Source organism: Pyrus communis, chromosome 14 (assembly GCF_041283825.1).
Source record: "Pyrus communis isolate YQ-2024b chromosome 14, ASM4128382v1, whole genome shotgun sequence".
NCBI classification, from domain to species: Eukaryota; Viridiplantae; Streptophyta; class Magnoliopsida; order Rosales; family Rosaceae; genus Pyrus; species Pyrus communis.
In genome coordinates, this window is record NC_142578.1 from 2734336 (window position 1) to 2752403 (window position 18068).

Here is an 18068-nt window from a genome sequence, read left to right on the forward strand (position 1 = left end):
TCACCAGCAAGTGCGCTGGAGAAGCCAAAATAAATGCAAGAGGAAGTGTAGTCAATAAGACACACTGACTTAATAGGCAGATGGAAACTCACCCAACAAAGAAAAGCTTTCACAATTAAGCCAACTTCAAGAAGAATCGACGTAAATCTATCGCGCACGTTGAGAGGTGGGGGGACTGGGACCATCTTACTGCACCATGACATGGATGAAGCTGAGCTGCTGTTATTGCCTAACCAAGCACCATTAACTTGTAGTTGTAGATAGCTTTCCTACTTGCCCCTATCGATCAAAATAGCTAAAGCGATATGTAACCGTTGCTTGGATGGAAGCTCAGCAGATGCATGCATGCATTCTCAGTTGCACGATCAGAAATTGATCTCACTAAAACTGGCTCAGTTTCTTCCTATTTCTCGAAGAAAGATAAGGATCGGGACGTTCACGCTAAATGCAGGAGATATTTGTTAAAAGGCATTTTTGTGTTGGAGTATCTTCTGTGGTTGCATATATGATGATTAGTACAACCACGCCATCTTTACCCCCAAAAACACCTTCAACACCATCTTCGATGTGAAACCCGGTCCCAAACTATGTAATTTTATATTCATGAATTTATGAAATTACCATTTTTACCCCTTATTCCCTACCCAATCCGGATCCCTTTTTTGGATTTCCTCCAAATTCTCCTCCTCTCTCTGCCTACCACGTGGCAGTCCCCTATCCTCCCCCTCCTTCTCTCTTCCACCCCCCCTCGAGTCACACTCTCTCTCTCTCAGCTCACACTCTCCCTCTTTCACAGATCTCTCTCTCTCTGTTCTCTCACCCCCTCCGACGACACACACACATACATATCGTCGTCGAAGAGTCGTGCGAAATAGGAAGAATGGAATCGCCACTAATAATCGCACCTAAGCACATAAAGAAGTCATAAATGGATTCAGGACGTCAAAAAACATAAAGGGGACCTCGAGTACCCTCATGCGTCGCCGCAAGGTGGTGGCTCGGCAGTGTATGTGCTCCACGTGCTTGCACCAACTCGGTCTCACGCATGGCTGGGCTTAGGGTTTGGGCCAGCTCTAGATTTGGGCTAGAGGGTTTTGGGCTTGGGCTCATTGGGCTTAGGCCTATAGTTTGGGCCGGACTCTATGGCCCAAAGACCTAGTTTTGGTCTCAAGCTTAAAGGGTTTAGGGCTATGGGCTTCCCGGGTTTGGGCTTGGGTTCAGCAGGCCGAATGCCCTAGTTGGCACGACCCAACGGCCTAGGTTCAAAGGGATTTGGGCTTGGGGTTAAGTGGGTTGGGTTGGCCTAAATTCAACTCGTGGGTCGTCGGACCCAACGAAAGAGAAAGCCGGATTCCGACCAAAAAATTTCCCTGACTGCGTTTTGGGGTTTAACTTCGACCAAAATTCATCATTCAAAAGTCAAAATGAAGATAAAAGAGTGAGGATTCAAGTTGTACCAAGATGAGATCATGTCGAGGTCGAGATTGGGCGGAAAATGGCCTGAGATTCACTAACCTTCATTGGAAAACTAGAAAGAGTTTTCCCTAGGTATTCCTGCGTCTAAAAACACCCCAAAACGTCTCAAAAACTACCTAATCACTTTTCTTAACTCGATTTAGGAAGATTTAGAGGCGAGTTTGACTTACCTCGTCGGAAAACCCACGTGCACAGTGTCGGTGCACAGTGCCGAGAGAGAGATCGGAGAGGTGACGTAGGGAGGGGAGGTCTAGGTGATGATGGTGGTGTGGTTGTGAGTGGACCCCTTCTAAAATGCATGTTTTAATAGCAGAAATGCATACATAAAAAACATGGTTTTTGGTTACGTTTTATGAGTAAATTTAGATTTACACTTTATGATTATCATGCTTTACTGAGAATATTTTGGAATACCATACTTTATTGAATTTATGTTCTTTGTAGTATATATGATGGATGACTATATATTATGAAGATGTTTTGAGATATATGTACATATGTTGGAAAGATTATATTTAATGTTTTGTGTTTATCCAGTGGTCACTGTTCTGCCTACGGGCAATGATGCTTATTTGGCCTACGGGTTGGGTGATGTAGGGGCTTCTGTTGATTATGATACCACTATTTAGCACATTATATACGATATATGCTTTATGAAAGGTTTTATGGCATGCTAGGATTTTCGGAAAACCTATTACATATTATATGATTGAGTTTTCATAAAACTTTGGGGGTTAGTACGTTGATGAATGAATAATTCTTTAGTATTATATATATATATATATATATATATATAAACTTGGACCACTCATGTTTGTTTTGCACCCTCTCAGGACATAAGAATAAAGCATACGATCCGTGCCATGAGGCATTCCCCTACCAGTGATATCATGTCATCCTTTCTACTTTGACATCATTGTAATAGCACCTTTCGCTTATATTCTGAATTAAATGTATGCTTTGAACATGTTATGCATTATCACTATCACTATCATTGTTGGTTGAATATTATTTTATAAGGTTTATGTTGGAATATTATAATGCGTAGTTCGCGGAAATTTACATGCATGTTTCACATGTTCCCAGCATATGCATTCATTAAATGGCCTGCGTCACCCTCGAATGTCGACCAGCCATGAACATTGATATTTTTTATTGGGATAATTTGATCCAAGATTGATGTAAATACATGTTTTGTTTTGTTTTTGTTTTTGGGTCGAAGAACCATGTTCTTGGTACAACGATAATTTCTAAATATGGAATATGAGTCATATGAGTCATTGGGTTTGCTTGATTATTCATTTTTATGCAGCCTTGGTAGTTTAGCACCCATGAACATTTCAGGGTTTGAGAGATGGAACCATTGAAATTGAAATTTTACAGACGTTTGGTTCTTCTGGGAAGGAGAAAGGTTGAAGGTACAGAGAGAGCATAATATTATATGTTCTCGACTTTGGTTGTATTAGCATTAATAAAAATTAAAAACTTGAAAATGCATTTTGTGTTTTTGATAATTTTGATTTCGAACTAGAGATCTGAATAACAAAGGTGAATGGTCCTAATCAATCGCAAGCCTTTTTCATTAACCTTTTATGAAAGATCAGTAAATGAGAACAAACACCCCTTTTTAGCTGTGAAAGATGTAAAAATAAAACAAATTATTTTTCTTATATTGCGTCATCTTACTCCCTCCATGATGCTTGTTAATAGCTAGCGTCATGTAGGGCGTCATGGACAGTATTTGGCTGTTGAAAAATTAGCAGTAGCTTTTGCTGATAGCCAATTACAGATGATCACGTGTCCAATTTGTGATTAAAAAACCAATTGCTTAAACACGTGTTCATCTGTGATTGGCTAGCACCAAGAATTGCTGCTGATTTTCAGCAGTTAAGTTCTGTTCGGATGTCATATGATTAATTGTTTAATTTTTTTTTTCATTTTTTATTAAAAAGAGGGTGTGAATTCGAGGCCGAGACACACCACTTGCCATGTGGTTAATTGTTAGTTAATACATTCTGACATCCAGCTTCATTAATAGGATAAACATATAGATAACCGTACGATATACGATAAACGGATGCTATTGAAGAATTCTCGGGATCCTCATTCGATGATAAGGAAATTTCAGTGCTGATTACATCTCATGTTTAACCCAAGATTTTGCCTCAACCATCAAATTTAAACAAGAATGAATAGATTCTAAAAGCACTTTCGAGCCTAAGCCTTTCCTCTATGGAGCATATGCTTATTTTCCGACAACAATTTGGTTCGAAATTCTCACCCGATAACCAAATTTTATTTGCAATATAAATACTCAGCATAATTCTGATCCCGCTGTTTATTTTTTGATACACATAGCTGGCTTTGAATCCTCTGCAAACTCTTCTTCCGTGTCATCTAAGACCAAGATGTTGTTCATCGTTGCTTCAGAAGAAACCACCAGACCAATGTTCTTCTGTGGCGCCTCCAGCCCCTGAAAAGATGGAAAGATTTTACCACAATGTTGCCATTTCCATGAGGTTTCAGTTCCAAACAACGGTTGAAATGTTTACATCTTTCTTTGTTCGTGGTCGTTTTTCTTGTTTATTTATCGAAAACTCAAGAGGGATGCCTACCTTAGGTTGCTTCCTCTGCCTCCAAGTGTGCATCCACAAGTTTAGTATTTGATCAATGCACAGTGGCTTCACCAGATAATCAGTGGCCCCTAATTTTAAGAAATTGAAAAGGAAACGGCTTTCATCCTGCGTCGCCAGCACTTCAAAACAAGAAGATTAGCAAAGTGTGATGCACTTTTTACATGGTTTTCCAAGCAAATATTGTTTGTATCCGTAGAATTCCATAATGTGCATAGTGCATTACGTAGGATGCTCTCTAAAGCAAGCAAAAAAGAGCGTCTGCGAGCACCTGATAATATTAGCGGTCAGATCTCCAGTGGGAACCGGATACCAGATATAGGGGATAATGAGCCATTAGATTAAGTGTTGCTCGGAGTTGCTCACTTTTCTGCTCCCCAAGTGACCAAAACCGAGTGCAATCGTTTCTATTAAATACAAGAATATGGTGCAGAAAACTGTTGTATAGAAGGTTGGCGAAACAAGAAGAAGTAAAGCTTACTGATAACCGGAATGTGTTTGAAATGCAGATCCTGCATTATATACTTGAGCATGCTCATGCTTGCCTCTATAGGAAGGTCAATTGCAGCAAGTATGATATCAATGAATGACCACTCGGCATTCAGCGCATCCAACACTTCCACGGCCGAGGCAACTGATATTACTGTCAAAGGTGTTTGGAACGCAAAAAAAAAAAAAAAAAATTGATTGGAAACTTGAATTAAAAATGCAGAAGAAAAAAGGACTGATCATATTGATATATACACGCATACATTAGTATTTACGTTTGTGTACGTACCCTGATAACTACATGTTGTCAGCAATGTGCAAACCTCCTCGCAACTCCCAGCGTCGCGATCACACAGCAAAATTCTTACCCTACTGCGATCCACGGACATGTTCTTGCTCTTAGCTCTACTGCCACCATATTGCCTGCTGCTGTTACCGATATCGATCTGCTTATCTTTCTCCATTGCAATTCAAACCAGCACACAAAAAACACAAAGGCTCAAGAAGTGCATATATCCATGCAATGCAGCAATCAGACTCGCTCCCATGCTACAAATACACCAGCTTCCCAACAAAAGGTTTGGTCTACCAAACTTTTGGTCGGGTTTCACAGCCTCCAGCCAGATATTTTTGAGGATCTCATCGTAAATTCTGTAAACAATTGTCTATATATATGTCTCAGATTTTACCCAACTGCAAAATCTCACCTTTTCAGAGTTCTAAATTAAGCTCCTATTTCCTTCTCCATTTTAAGGATTAACCCCCATTGTCTCGTGCTTTACAACAGCTAAACTAAGTGAAGCAGAACCATTTCAGACTTAACCACCACATGTTCAGATCTGCAGAGTACCGTATTTCTGTTGCAGAATCCAAAATCGAGATTCATCTGATCGAAACAATCAAAATGGAATTAAGGGCTACCTACAGTAAACCAGAATTACACCATTTTCGTTGAAGCAGAGCATTGTATTGATCTGTGTCTATCTATATATACAATCATCATGTGGACATAGCTAGAAATTACCAGAGAAGAAGTGAAGAAGTACATGCATCTTACAGAATCAGACATGAAATACATTGTAGCCGTCACATCCTTTACCAAATGACAAAATATCAAGCACAGCACATGCCACCAACAAAAATTCAATCACATGCTCAGCAAAACATGTTTAATTAGGGCCTGCAGGGATAATCTTAATATAACATCATAACATTGGCTACTCTTGCTCTCTCTTACCTGCTTCTTGCCCGGTGGACTAGAGACCGGCTCTTATTCCTCTCGCACACGTGCTCTCTCCCGCAATGGCTTGGCTTGTCCTCCCGTCTGTCTGCCGCCATCTTCAATCATGCAGAAACTAATCCCTATTGCAGAATAAGTCAAACTAGTTAACACAAATTTTTTCAACTGCTAAAGATTGTTACAGTTCCTTAAACAAGTCAGTTGTTGGGATAAGGTTGTCCTTCCAAAATTGGAAGTGAAAATAACCAACACTCCAAAGCTTACAGAGTATGTCTGCCCCCGTTTCTGTTTTGCTATCATCCATCACATCCTTTACCGAACTGAAAAATCTCAAGGACAAGATTCTGGATCCTCACAAATATAAACCACATGATTTTAACATGGCACGGCAGGCCCGGCATGCAGGAGCCATAATTAACTTGGTGATCAAGGAGGAGCTCAAGTCTTATGAATTTTTAAGGTTTGATTAAAAGGATATTTTTGGCTTCATTAGTGTACCAGTTTCCTATTTTCTTGCTCACAATCGCAAATCTCAAATTGGGACCCATCTTGGCCACAAGAGACAATGTTGCCAAATTAGTTGCAAACTTATTAAGAGTTTTCTTTTCGAATAGTTTACAGTAGTGATTTTCACACTCTCGTTTTCTCTTTCTCGGTGGATCAGTTGTTTGATCTACTTTGATTTATTGAATTCAAAGGCTAGGACAAAAGGAAGGAGCATATGAGAAGAAAAGGGAAGTGCGAAAACCATCTCTGTAATAATAACTTCATACTAATAAGTTAATTTGATCAGAGTGCATAGTCAAAGAACATATATGGTAGCACAGAATTTTAATAAGAAAGAATTAAAATTAACAGAGACTGCAATTACATGTCACAACTATCATCCTGAATATGTCAATCTACTTGTCATATTTACATGTCATATTTACAGAGCAACTTCCCCCATCAAATAAATCGGAGATACAAATTCATCCATCAATTGGAATGAAGAATCAATTTCTTTGCCACCAACCGAATGCCTGCACTCTGCTGATAGTCATACGGATCCAAGGAGAAGAATGCATCCATAAAAGTCTGCGGTTTGAAAAGGGTGCTAAGTGCTGAAGCATCAAACTTGGTGAATACAAGCCTCTCCTCGGCACCAGAAGGCTCTTTTTGATATATGTCTGTGGCGTATATTGCAATATCCCCACATACTGCTGTCTGTATGCTGCAAAAACAAATTATACACAAAAAAGTACATCTAATCAGATGAATATTCTTTCTCAGTAGCCAATAGACTGCAGGAATAATGTGTTTCGTGTGTGTGTGTGTGTGTGAGAAAGAGAGAGAGAGAGAGAGAGACTAAAACTTACTGTAATCTCACTGTAGGATAGTTATTGAAACCCTCTTTTCGGATCACAACAGGCTTCCATTCGGAGCTGCTACCGGAATCCACAGACAACTTTTGTGCAATGCCATCACATGCATCAAGAACTTTGCACAAATTTTGTGATGCGTAACAAACAATATTCAATCGTGGCCGGCCAGCATGATCAAAAAACTTTCCATTGATTCCAAACCGCAATTTCATATGCCTACAGCAAAGCTGCAAACTTACATCTTTGTGTAACAACTTTATCCTCTGACTCCCGCGATACAACGGAACAAGGGAAGCACAGATAGAAGGAATAGAGATTTCATCAGGCTGCAAAAAGTCCAAAGTGCCATTGGAACTCCCCGATGCAGCAAAAGGGGAAGAACTCTCGACAGACTCTTTCAAAGGTATTTCTACCATGGCGATGTCTGGCTGAATCAGCTCTTTCATCACTTCATCGTTAAGTGGGCCCATGTCAAAGGGATCTGGTCGAGCGGTGCTAGATTCAATCAGATTAGAGACTTCTTCAGTGTCTTTAGTCCTAAGAGATGTTATTGGATGATTCTCCCCTGTTATTTGATTTGCGTGCTCAGTATTCATGTTTATGCGAGACCCCTCAGCAGATGATTTCCCGTCACTACGACTTCTTGTGGTAGCATTTGGAGAAACCCAACTATTCTCTGTGAATATGTCTGGGAGGCTCGACTCCTGTGAGTAGATCAGACTATAGTTAGTTCTATTGATATATTTTGTTGAGGCAAGCAGCTCAACTTGAGTTTCAAAAGGTCTAAGTTTGAGGATGTGAGCCAAGTACTGTTTTAGAAAGACTGGTCTTACGTCTTATGCCTCGTACATTTCAAATTTGAAAAAACAAAGGGAAAAAATGAAGGAAAAACTATTGATTTATATTCTAACATGGTAACACCCTACCCTTCACGTTTGAGCTCCTCACTACCATTAAAAAACCATCATATGAAATTTCATATAAATGCTTTATTATTCAAGAACGTATGGGTTCACCATCCTTTCAAAATCATATCATTACCAAGAGTAACACGGTTGCACAATACTTCAGCACTTCAAGATTCATTCGAACGTCATCCAAACTCCTGACAAACCATTACATAAAAGATTAGTTCAAGGAAACAAAATTGAAGGCAAGAGTAATTAGTTTAAACTCGAAGTAGGTTTGCAGAAATACCTGTGTGTCTGCTGTCCAAGCCCGAAATAGGTTGCAAGGGAGGCCATCTGCGCGAAATAATTTGTGTCATGTATGTATCAACGATAACATTCACAAGTAACATACATCAACACCTAGAAACTGCACAAATGCTCCCCCTCCTCAAAACCACATATTTCATTTTGCCCCTTAATTTAAAGAACTTATTCGGATCAAAATCTAACCGGTAACATTTACCATCATATGGAGAGAAAATAAATACCTTCATGTTACCAGCTCTCCTTCCGAACCGCTGTGTCAACAATGCCAATGAATCAATGGTACCTTTCGGTTCTGGTGCAGGCCGACCAATGCGTGCGAAAGCCTCCCGAATCCGATAACAATCAAACCTCAGAATGTTGTGACCAGCCCATATACGTTCTATACACGACAACCGCAAAATCAAATTTCACTCATCAAATAAGTTTTCATGCCGTTCGAAAAATGGATCTCAAATTATCCACCAACAACAACCACAGAAATGACAAATCCAAAGCAACACTCAAAAATTAAAACTGAGCTAGTTTAGTTTCAGCTAATTTTCCTTCGATTTCTCAGCAACCAAACACACAATCATCCATAAAAATCAAACCTTCACGTTAATTATCAATTCATTCGTACAAAACTAAAGATAAAAGTCCAAAATTTTCCTCAATTTTCTCGGCAGCCAAACACAGAGTTAGAAACTGAGAAAACAAAAATTAAAAGGAAAGGAGCTAACCGTGGAGAATGTCGTAGACCGTATCGGCGACGTCTTGAAAAGAAGGGGCGGCAATGACGGCGTCGCGAGTAATGCCGTTGCTACGGACGGACAGGGAATTGATGGCGGAGAGGTCAGCGGGTCGAATCAAGGTGGAGTAGCTCTCGAGCTCCACCAGCTTCCTAGGGCAAACGAGAATCGAACCGAATTCCAAGATGGTGAAGCCCTGTCCGGGTCGGGTCGGCACCGTCGTCTCCACGTCGAAGAATGCTATTTCGAACCGATCCTCGCTCCGACTCGCCATTTTTTTGTATTCAAGTGTCCAAATCCCCGCTCCTATATAAAGCAGTTGTACGATGCGGCTTCTGCTTCCTTGGCCAAATGTAAGAAGTGTCCACGCGAGAAAGTCTTGTGTCCGATTGAAGTAGACCCGGTAAACGGATGATGTTTGTCGTGTTTGTCTAATATGTTCTGTTGTCTTGACGGGTTTTTAAAATATGTTAGTTAACGATTTATGCAAAAAATTATTATGTTTAATATTTTGATTATACAAACTATATCTTATTGAGCTTTTCATAGGTAATCCGATAACGAACAATTAACAAGTTCTTAATGCATGATAACGATTCGATTTGTTAACGAATTTACTTAAAACTATTATTTTCGTGTCGTTTCGTATCAGGTTACCGGTTTGTCAAGCCTAGTTTGAAAGATCACACACATTCAAGAGAATTTTGTGTAGAATATAGGTGATTTCTCTTTGCAGACAAATCAAAATTTAGCACGTGTATAGACGATTATAAATATGCGTCAGATTGCGTACATGCGATTTGTACGTAACAACAAAAAGCTTTGACTTGACTGCATGAACGAGAGGTAGTTTGTACGGAACAACAATAAGCTTTGTGTTGCCTGCACGAATGACAGGAATATGGGAATGTATATTAGGTATAATTCCTTGCCATGGCGTGTGACCAAAGATTCAAACAAAACCCTAATAGCAGCAAACCCACACGGAGCCTTGTCCCCATCTCCCACGTCTACTGTGTGATCAAGTCCAACGAAACTTGAAGACGAAGGCAGATGTAAAATGGTAAATCTATTTAATTTACAGTGTGTTTTATTTTTACAGGGTAAATGCTCCGAAGAAAGCTGAAGACATGCTTCTGTTTGGAAAAACGGTACATCAAGGTGGCGGTGTTTCTCAACCCTATCACATGTCGCCGTGTTTTTAATTTTTCACACGGTGTTCCCGTTTCATGCAAGTCCTTCCGGATTCTGTCTGATTTACCTTTCAAACCTATCACACGTCTCCATGTGCAGCGTTTCTGTCTGATTGGCCTCTGATCATCTGGTGTGAGTCCTTGAATGAGATACCCAGAAGCTATATAGAACGATAAAATTCCGAACAAGAATGTAGCTTTTTTGTGTGAGTCCGTGAATTGTTATCTGAAGTAAAGAGAAGAGGCGTTGTTGCAGAGCTCTCGGGGCTGTGGGGTTGGCGGGAACGGCTTCAACTGACATTTAAAAGCCTTTGTTTTGTGAAAGCATAAGTTGTAAGTTCTAATGAGAGCTGAACACTTGATTATCTTTAGTTTGGAAACGTGAGGATATAAGAGATTAGAATTAACTAAGGTTGTAAGCTGATAAGGATTTTGTATAATAGGGGTCTCAGCAATGACAGTCACGATAGTGTTGAAACACTTATAATGGATGTGAATGTGAGGTTTTATCGGTGATAAGGTTAGATTGATTAGGATTGCATAATGGGAAGAGTCCTGATCAATCATCATCGTATACGGTATAAAAACAAGGGTCCCTGCGCTCACTCTATCACGCAAAACAAAAGAAAACTCATATCCCATTCATTGAGCGATTTTGCATTCAGAGAGGAGAGCTGCAGAAGATCCTTAGTTTTCAAGAGATGTCTTCTTCAGGTTAGTGGTTACTTTTGGTACTGTGATTATTCTATTCCGCTGACTATGTTCTTATTAAGCTAACATAAGTAACTAACTTGACCGCGCAATTGTTGCACTTCAGTCATTGTAGTTTCAAATGTCGGAGATTCTTCAATGTGTCGAAAACATGGCTCGTACACCAAGTGTAATAATACAATAACAATTAATTGAATTCAAAGGCTAAGACGAAGGGAAGGGAGGGCATGAGGAGACGAAGAAAGTGCGAAAACCATTTCTATAATAATAAATCAGAGATACTGCAATCAAATGTCACAACCATCAGCATCCCCTGATTCCCACTTTTGTTTATAAAATTGAACAACTATTTTACAGAGCAACTTCCCCCTTCCCCCATCAAAGAAATCAGAGATACAAATTCCTCCATCAATTGGAAAGAAGAATCAATTTCTTTGCCACCGACCTAATGCCTCCACTCTGCTGATAGTCATACGGTTCCAAGGAGAAGAATGCATCGATAAAAGTCCGCGGTTTTAAATGGGTGCTAAGTTCTGAAGCATCAAACTTGGTGACGAGCCTCCGCTCTGCACCCCAAGGCTCTTTTTGATATATCTCTGTGGTGTGCTGTATGCTGCAAAAACAAATTGTACAAAGAAACAGTACATATCTGATCAGATGAATCTCCTTTCTCAGTAGCCAATAGACTGCAGTAATAATGTGTTTTCTTGTGCGCATGTGTGCGTGAGAGGCTAAAACTTAACTGTAATTTCACTGTATAAGTACGGTCCTTTTGGATCACAGCAGGCTTCCATTCGGAGCTGCTACCGGAATCCTTTTGTACAATGCCATCACATGCATCAAGAACTTTGCACAAATTTTGTGATGCGTAACAAATAATATTCAATTGTGGACGCCCAGCTCGATCAAAATACTTTCCCTTGATTCCAAACCGCAATTCCATATGCCTACAGCAAAGCTGCAAAGTTTCATCTTTGTGTAGCAACTTTATCCTCTGACTCCCATTATACAACGGAACAAGGGTAGCATGGATAAAAGGAATAGAAACTTCATCTGGCTGTAAAAACTCCATAGTGCCATGGGAACTCCCCGATGCAGCGATAGGGGAAGAACTCTCAACAGACTTTTGCATAGGTACTTCTACCATGGCGTTGTCTGGCTGATTCAGCTCTTGCATCACTTCATCGCGAAGTGGGTCCATGTAAAAGGCATATGGTCGAGCTGTGCTAGATTCAACCACATTAGAGACTCGTTCGGTGTTTTCACTACAAATTCTTGTGTTAGCATTTGAAGGAACCCAACTATTCTTCTTGAATATGTCCGGGAGGCTCGACTCCTGTGAGTAGATCAGACAGTAGTTAGTTCTTACTATTGATATATTTGTTGAGTTGAGCAGCTCAACTTGAGCTTCAAAAGGTCTAACTTTGAGGACGTGAGCCAAGTACTGTTTTAGAAAGACTAGTCTTAAGTCTACGTCGCGCCTCCTCGTATATTTCAAAATTGAAAACAAACAAAGAGGAGGACATACTACTGATTTATATTCTAACATGGTAACACCGCACCCCTCGCGTGTGAGCTCCTCACTACCATTAAAAATCCAACACATGAAATTTCGTATAAATGTATGGGTTCACAATTCCTTCAAAATCATATCATTACCAAGAATAAAACGGCCGCACAGCATTTCAGAACTTCCAGATTCATTCGAACATCACCCAAACTCCTGACGAACCATTACATGAAGGATTAGTTCAAGGAAACCAAATTGAAGGCAAGAGTAATTAGTTTAAACTCGAAGTAGGTTTGCAGAAAAACCTGTGTGGCTGGTCTCCGAGCCCGAAATACGTTGCAAGAGATTGCATCTGCGCAAAATAATTTGTGTCGTGTGTATCAATCAACGATAACATTCACAAGTAACATACATCAACACGTAGAAACTGCACAACTGCTCCTCCTCAAAACTACATGTTTCATTTCGTCCTTCAAATATGGATTTGGAGAATTTAAAGAATTGATTCGGATCAAAATCTAACCGGTGACATTTACTGACAGATGGAGAGAAAATAAATACCTTCATGTCACCAGCTCTCCTTCCGAACGGCTGTCTCAAGAATTTCAATGAATCGATTGTATCTTTCGGTTCTGGTGCATCCCGACCAATCTGCGCGAAAGCCTCCCGAATCCGAGGACAATCAAACTCCAGAATGTTGTGACCAGCCCATATACGTCCTATACACAACAACCACAAAATCAAATTGCAAATTATCCACCAGCAACAACCGCAGAAATGAAAAATCCAAAGCAACCCTTTAAAATTAAAATTGAACTACTTTAGTTTCAGCTAATTTTCCTTCCATTTCTCAGCAACCAAACACAACCAACCATAAAAATCAAACCTTCATGTTAGTTATCACTTCACTCATACAAATTAAAGATAAAAGTTCAAATTTTTTCCCTCAATTTTCTCGGCAGCCAAACACGGAGTTAGAAACTGAGGAAACAAAAATCAAAAGGAAAGGAGCTAACCGTGGAGAATGTCGTAGACCCTGTCGGCGATGTCTTTAAAAAAAGGGGCGTCGACGAGGGCGGCGCGGTTAATGCCGTTGCGGCGGTCGGGCAGGGAATTGATGACGGAGGGGTCGGCGGGTTGGACCAGGGTAACGTAGCTGTCGAGCTCCACCAGCTTCCTAGGGCAAACGAGAATCGACCCGAATTCCAAGATGGTGCAGTCCTGGCAGGTTCGGGTCGGCATCGTCGTCTCCAAGTCGAAGAAGGCTATTTCGCACTGGTCCTCGCTCCGACTGGCCATTTTTTTTTGTTCTTCAAGTGTTCAAATCAAAACCCTAAGTCCCTGTTCGATTATAAAGTGTTCGAATCAAAACCAATTTCCCACTCGTTTATAAAGTGTTCAAATCAAAACCCAAGTCCTCACTCGTTTATAAAGTGTTCAAATTAAAGTAGATGTACAATGCGGTTGCTTCCTTGGTAAGCTACCAAAAAGAAGAACACTACTTTGCTGGTGAAAAAATATTAGCAGCAGCTCCAATCACAGATGGACAAAAAAAAGTAGCTTTGGCTTTAATAAAGTGTTTAAATTTTGACCAAAAATATTAAGCGTTGGGCAAATGTAATGCGGCTTTTGCTTCCTTGGTAAGCTATCTTTGGTTTTTATCAACTCCAACAAAACTCACCAAGAAAGCTGAAGACATGCTTCTGTCGGGAGAAGCGGTACATCAAGGTGACGGTGTCTCAAACCTAACACACGTTGCAATGTGTTTCAATTTTTCCGCATGATGTTCCCGTTTCATGCATCCTTCCAGCTTCCGTCTGATATACCCTTCAGCAGCTAAGAATGATTCAAGTCTTAGGAAAGCTGAGGACTTGCTCTTTTCCTATTCTGCATAGAAAAGCACATCTGATATGTCTGGTTTGGAACTTTGGAGACACCCGGAAGCTACATAGAACGATAAAATCCGAACAAGAACCTAGCTATTTTGTGTGAGTCCGTGAATTGTTATTTGGGTGTGAATCTGGGTGAGTTTTTTTAATCGAGTTGCAGCTCTGGAGTAGAGAGAAGAGGCGGTGTTGCAGAGCTCTGGAGGCCGTGGTGTTGGCGGGAACGGCTTCAACTGACATTTAAAAGCCTTTGTTTTGTGAAAGCATAAGTAACTAACTTGACCGCGCAACTGTTGCACCAGGAACGGAAATAACATTATAAAAGAGGCCACGGCGTCGTTTTGGCTGTACGGATTAGCAACACCAAGATGCCTAATTTGAGTGAAGTTCCACTTCTGTCATTGTAGTTTCAATTGTCGAAAGATTTTTTAGTGTGCTGGGAATACGGCTTGGTACATCAAGTGTAATAATATAATCGGTTGGAAACATGAAAAAAATTTCAATAAATTATGATTATATTTGGTGTACCAGACCGTGTTTCCGACGCATTTAATTTTTTTTCTCAATTGTCACGATTTAAGTTTTGTAGTTTATCTGATTACATCAACACTCAACATCTGATATGTGAAGAAATGTTGTTGCAAGGATAAGCGTTAATAATCACTTGAGTTACAATTGCATTGCAATTAATTCTTTTATGTTTATATTGCGACAAACAGTAAATAACAAAAATTTAACTTTTACTCTAAACATACGTGAGTTAAGTTATTTGACGAGATAAATGTATTTGAAATCTCTTTAATTTTCCCTCCAGTTAGTAAAAGAATATTAGGTTCCAAAACGTTTAGTGGGAGATTGGTTATTCTCACCATTAGCGCCAGGGTATTACCCACAACCTCAAATCAGAAAGACTTACGCCTAATACCTAACTGTCAGCTGCCATTAATATGGCTTTACGCATGAATTTACAGATTATCACCAACGAGAACTGTTGGCAGCGGAGATCAAAAGAATATTGTTTCATACTAAGAAAATAAAAATTGAAATGCTCGAAACTATAAAAACAAGTCTCCAACCTAACTGCCAATTACCACTAGTATGAAATTACTGAATAATTTATAAATCATGCACCAACTCGGCTAGCAGCCTAGCAGCCTAGCAGCCTAGCAGCAGATATCAAAAGAATATTATTTCATACTAAGAAAATAAAAGTTGGAACACTCGAGACTATTGGGACGAAAGTCTCCCAAATAACAGGAACAAAATCACTAATGTTGAAGCAGCTCTTCCGTACAAAACACACACTCGTTGTCACCTCCCACACTTCCACTGCCACCATTTCAAGACCACTTTCTTCTTCCTCTTCTTCGTGTTCGTCTTCTCCAGTATCCGATTCGACGAGCACCATTCTCAACCGGAGCAGTGGAGCTTTTCAACTCCGCCGCTGCAAAACAAGGATAGCGAATCCATCTCCGCGTTTTCATCTTCCAAAAACCCAACTTCACACACACCTCAAACCGCCGAAAGCAAACCAGACCCTTAAGACTTACCTTAAATCCAACTCCGCTACCAAAGCTCTCTTGCTCTTTCGAGACATACTGCGAAAAAGCCCGGCCACGACCGATAGCTACACTCTCTTGTTTGTCCTCAAAGCTTGCACCCAAAAGTCCGTCTCGCTCGAGGGAAAGCAATTCCATACCCTTGTGCTTAAGTATGGGTTTGAATCCATAGTTTACCTCCAAACATCTCTTATGAACATGTATTCTGCTGCAGGTGATGTTGGGAATGCACACCTAGTGTTTGATGAAATACCCTCCAAGAATATAGTTTGCTGGACCACCTTGGTTTCTGCGTATGTCGACAACCAGAAGCCTAACGAAGCTCTTCAGCTGTTCAGGCAGATGCAGATGCACAATGTGGAACCCGATCAAGTTACATTGACGGTTGCTCTCTCAGCGTGCGCTGATCTTGGAGCGTTAGAAATGGGAGAGTGGATTAACGCTTATGTCTGTCATAAGTACGAGTTCGATACAGATTTATGCTTGAACAATGCTCTTGTCAACATGTATGCAAAATGCGGGGACATTGGAACGGCGAGGAGATTGTTCGATGGGATACGAGAGAAGGATGTTATGACTTGGACATCGATGATTGTGGGGCATGCACTGCATGGACAAGCAGAAGAAGCGCTTACCCTTTTTGGACAAATGAAAGAAGCAAGTAAAAACACCAGGAAGAACAAGAGGAGTGGTGATTTCGAAAGCGGTGTAGTTGTCCCTAACGACGTTACTTTCATAGGAGTTTTAATGGCTTGCAGCCACGCGGGGATGGTGGAGGAAGGGAAGTGGCATTTCAGAAGCATGAGCCAAGTATACGGTTTGAAACCCCGGGAAGCTCACTTTGGCTGCATGGTGGATCTATTCTGCCGAGCTGGGCTTCTACAAGAAGCGTATGATTTTATCCTGAAGATGACAGGGCCTTCAAACGCAGTGATGTGGAGAACATTGCTCGGAGCGTGCAGCCTCCACAGAGATATTAAACTTGGCTCACAAGTAAGGGTAAAGTTGCTCGAGTTAGAGCCTACTTATGCTGGCGACGATGTTGCTTTGTCCAACATCTATGCGGCCAAAGGCATGTGGGATAGGAAGATGGTTGTTAGAGATCAAATGAAGCAAAGGAGGCCGCCCGGTTGCAGTTCGATCGAGGTGGGAAGGAGCATCAGTGAATTCGTTTCGGCCGATGATGATCACCCTTTGAGGACTGAAATGTATGAGATTCTCAGGCAGTTGATTGCAAGTATGAAAGCTTATGGTTACTCTCCTGAGCTTTCAAGCGTAAAAGAGTGTTAAAGAGAGAAAACGAAGGTTGTAATGCAACTTTAGTACTATTTTTTATTAGCCGAAGAACCACGAAACACATTAAAAATTTGAGGTGTTATTGGTACTTTAAATATATCGTTATGCTTGTTCTTGAATGAAAAATAAATAAAGAATAGCAAAGTACATAAATATTATTTGTTAACCTATGTGCTAAAAAAAGTTTTAAATTAGGTAAAATTTAATTGAGATTGGCCGGTTCCCCCCACCCCCTCCCCCTTTCCCCTCCGAACTTGTAAGAAGATGTCAATTTTTTTTCTAACTTTAATTTTAACCGATTAACCCCACCCCTAAGCTTATATAATTGACCAATTTCTCCCCTGAATTTTAATTTTAACCGATTACCCCCCTCTTCTAAACTTTTATAAATGGCCAATTTCCCTATCCACTTTATTCTTCCTCCTAAAATTTAAACAAAAAGTGTACAGAGTGAACTAGCGGAAGAGAAGAAGGAAAAAAAAAACAATATGTTGTTCACATTAGAGGAAAATTTACCTTTTTAGGGGAGAAATTGACCAATTATAAAAGTTAAGGGGGATTATCGGCCAAAATTAAAGCTCAAGGGAGAAATTGACCAATTATAAAAGTTTAGGGGGGATAATTGGTTAAAAATTAAAATTTAGGAGGAAAATTGACAGCTCCTTACAATTTCGAAAGAGAAATCGACAAATACCTCAATTTAATTTGTGCTACTATTATTTATTTTTCTTGATTTGTAGGTAAAATATCTTAAATCAAAATCTGA

General features: G+C 40.2%; 4 protein-coding genes across 4 annotated transcripts; 1 reads left to right on the top strand and 3 right to left on the bottom strand.

The window, feature by feature from the left end:
* Positions 1 to 3541: 3541 nt before the first annotated feature.
* On the bottom strand, positions 3542 to 5975 carry LOC148691085 (two-component response regulator-like APRR1). The gene is made up of 4 exons (XM_088684189.1): positions 4888 to 5975; positions 4591 to 4752; positions 4092 to 4231; positions 3542 to 3949 (listed from the first exon to the last, which is right to left on the bottom strand). Exons 1-4 carry the CDS (start codon positions 5060 to 5062, stop codon positions 3815 to 3817), a joined length of 612 nt encoding a protein of 203 aa, XP_088540315.1. The 5' UTR covers positions 5063 to 5975; the 3' UTR covers positions 3542 to 3814.
* A 692-nt stretch (positions 5976 to 6667) lies between these two features.
* On the bottom strand, positions 6668 to 9573 carry LOC137713302 (protein NEN1). The gene is made up of 6 exons (XM_068452587.2): positions 9139 to 9573; positions 8641 to 8798; positions 8400 to 8446; positions 8244 to 8307; positions 7197 to 7906; positions 6668 to 7051 (listed from the first exon to the last, which is right to left on the bottom strand). The coding sequence occupies exons 1-6, from the start codon at positions 9419 to 9421 to the stop codon at positions 6817 to 6819; spliced, it is 1497 nt and encodes a 498-aa protein (XP_068308688.2). The 5' UTR covers positions 9422 to 9573; the 3' UTR covers positions 6668 to 6816.
* A 1723-nt stretch (positions 9574 to 11296) lies between these two features.
* On the bottom strand, positions 11297 to 13981 carry LOC137713586 (protein NEN1). The gene is made up of 6 exons (XM_068452901.2): positions 13578 to 13981; positions 13123 to 13280; positions 12867 to 12913; positions 12711 to 12774; positions 11795 to 12387; positions 11297 to 11664 (listed from the first exon to the last, which is right to left on the bottom strand). The coding sequence occupies exons 1-6, from the start codon at positions 13858 to 13860 to the stop codon at positions 11460 to 11462; spliced, it is 1350 nt and encodes a 449-aa protein (XP_068309002.1). The 5' UTR covers positions 13861 to 13981; the 3' UTR covers positions 11297 to 11459.
* A 1497-nt stretch (positions 13982 to 15478) lies between these two features.
* Positions 15479 to 17399, top strand: LOC137712392 (putative pentatricopeptide repeat-containing protein At1g74400). The gene has a single exon (XM_068451479.2). The coding sequence runs from the start codon at positions 15719 to 15721 to the stop codon at positions 17294 to 17296; it is 1578 nt and encodes a 525-aa protein (XP_068307580.1). The 5' UTR covers positions 15479 to 15718; the 3' UTR covers positions 17297 to 17399.
* Positions 17400 to 18068: the final 669 nt, after the last annotated feature.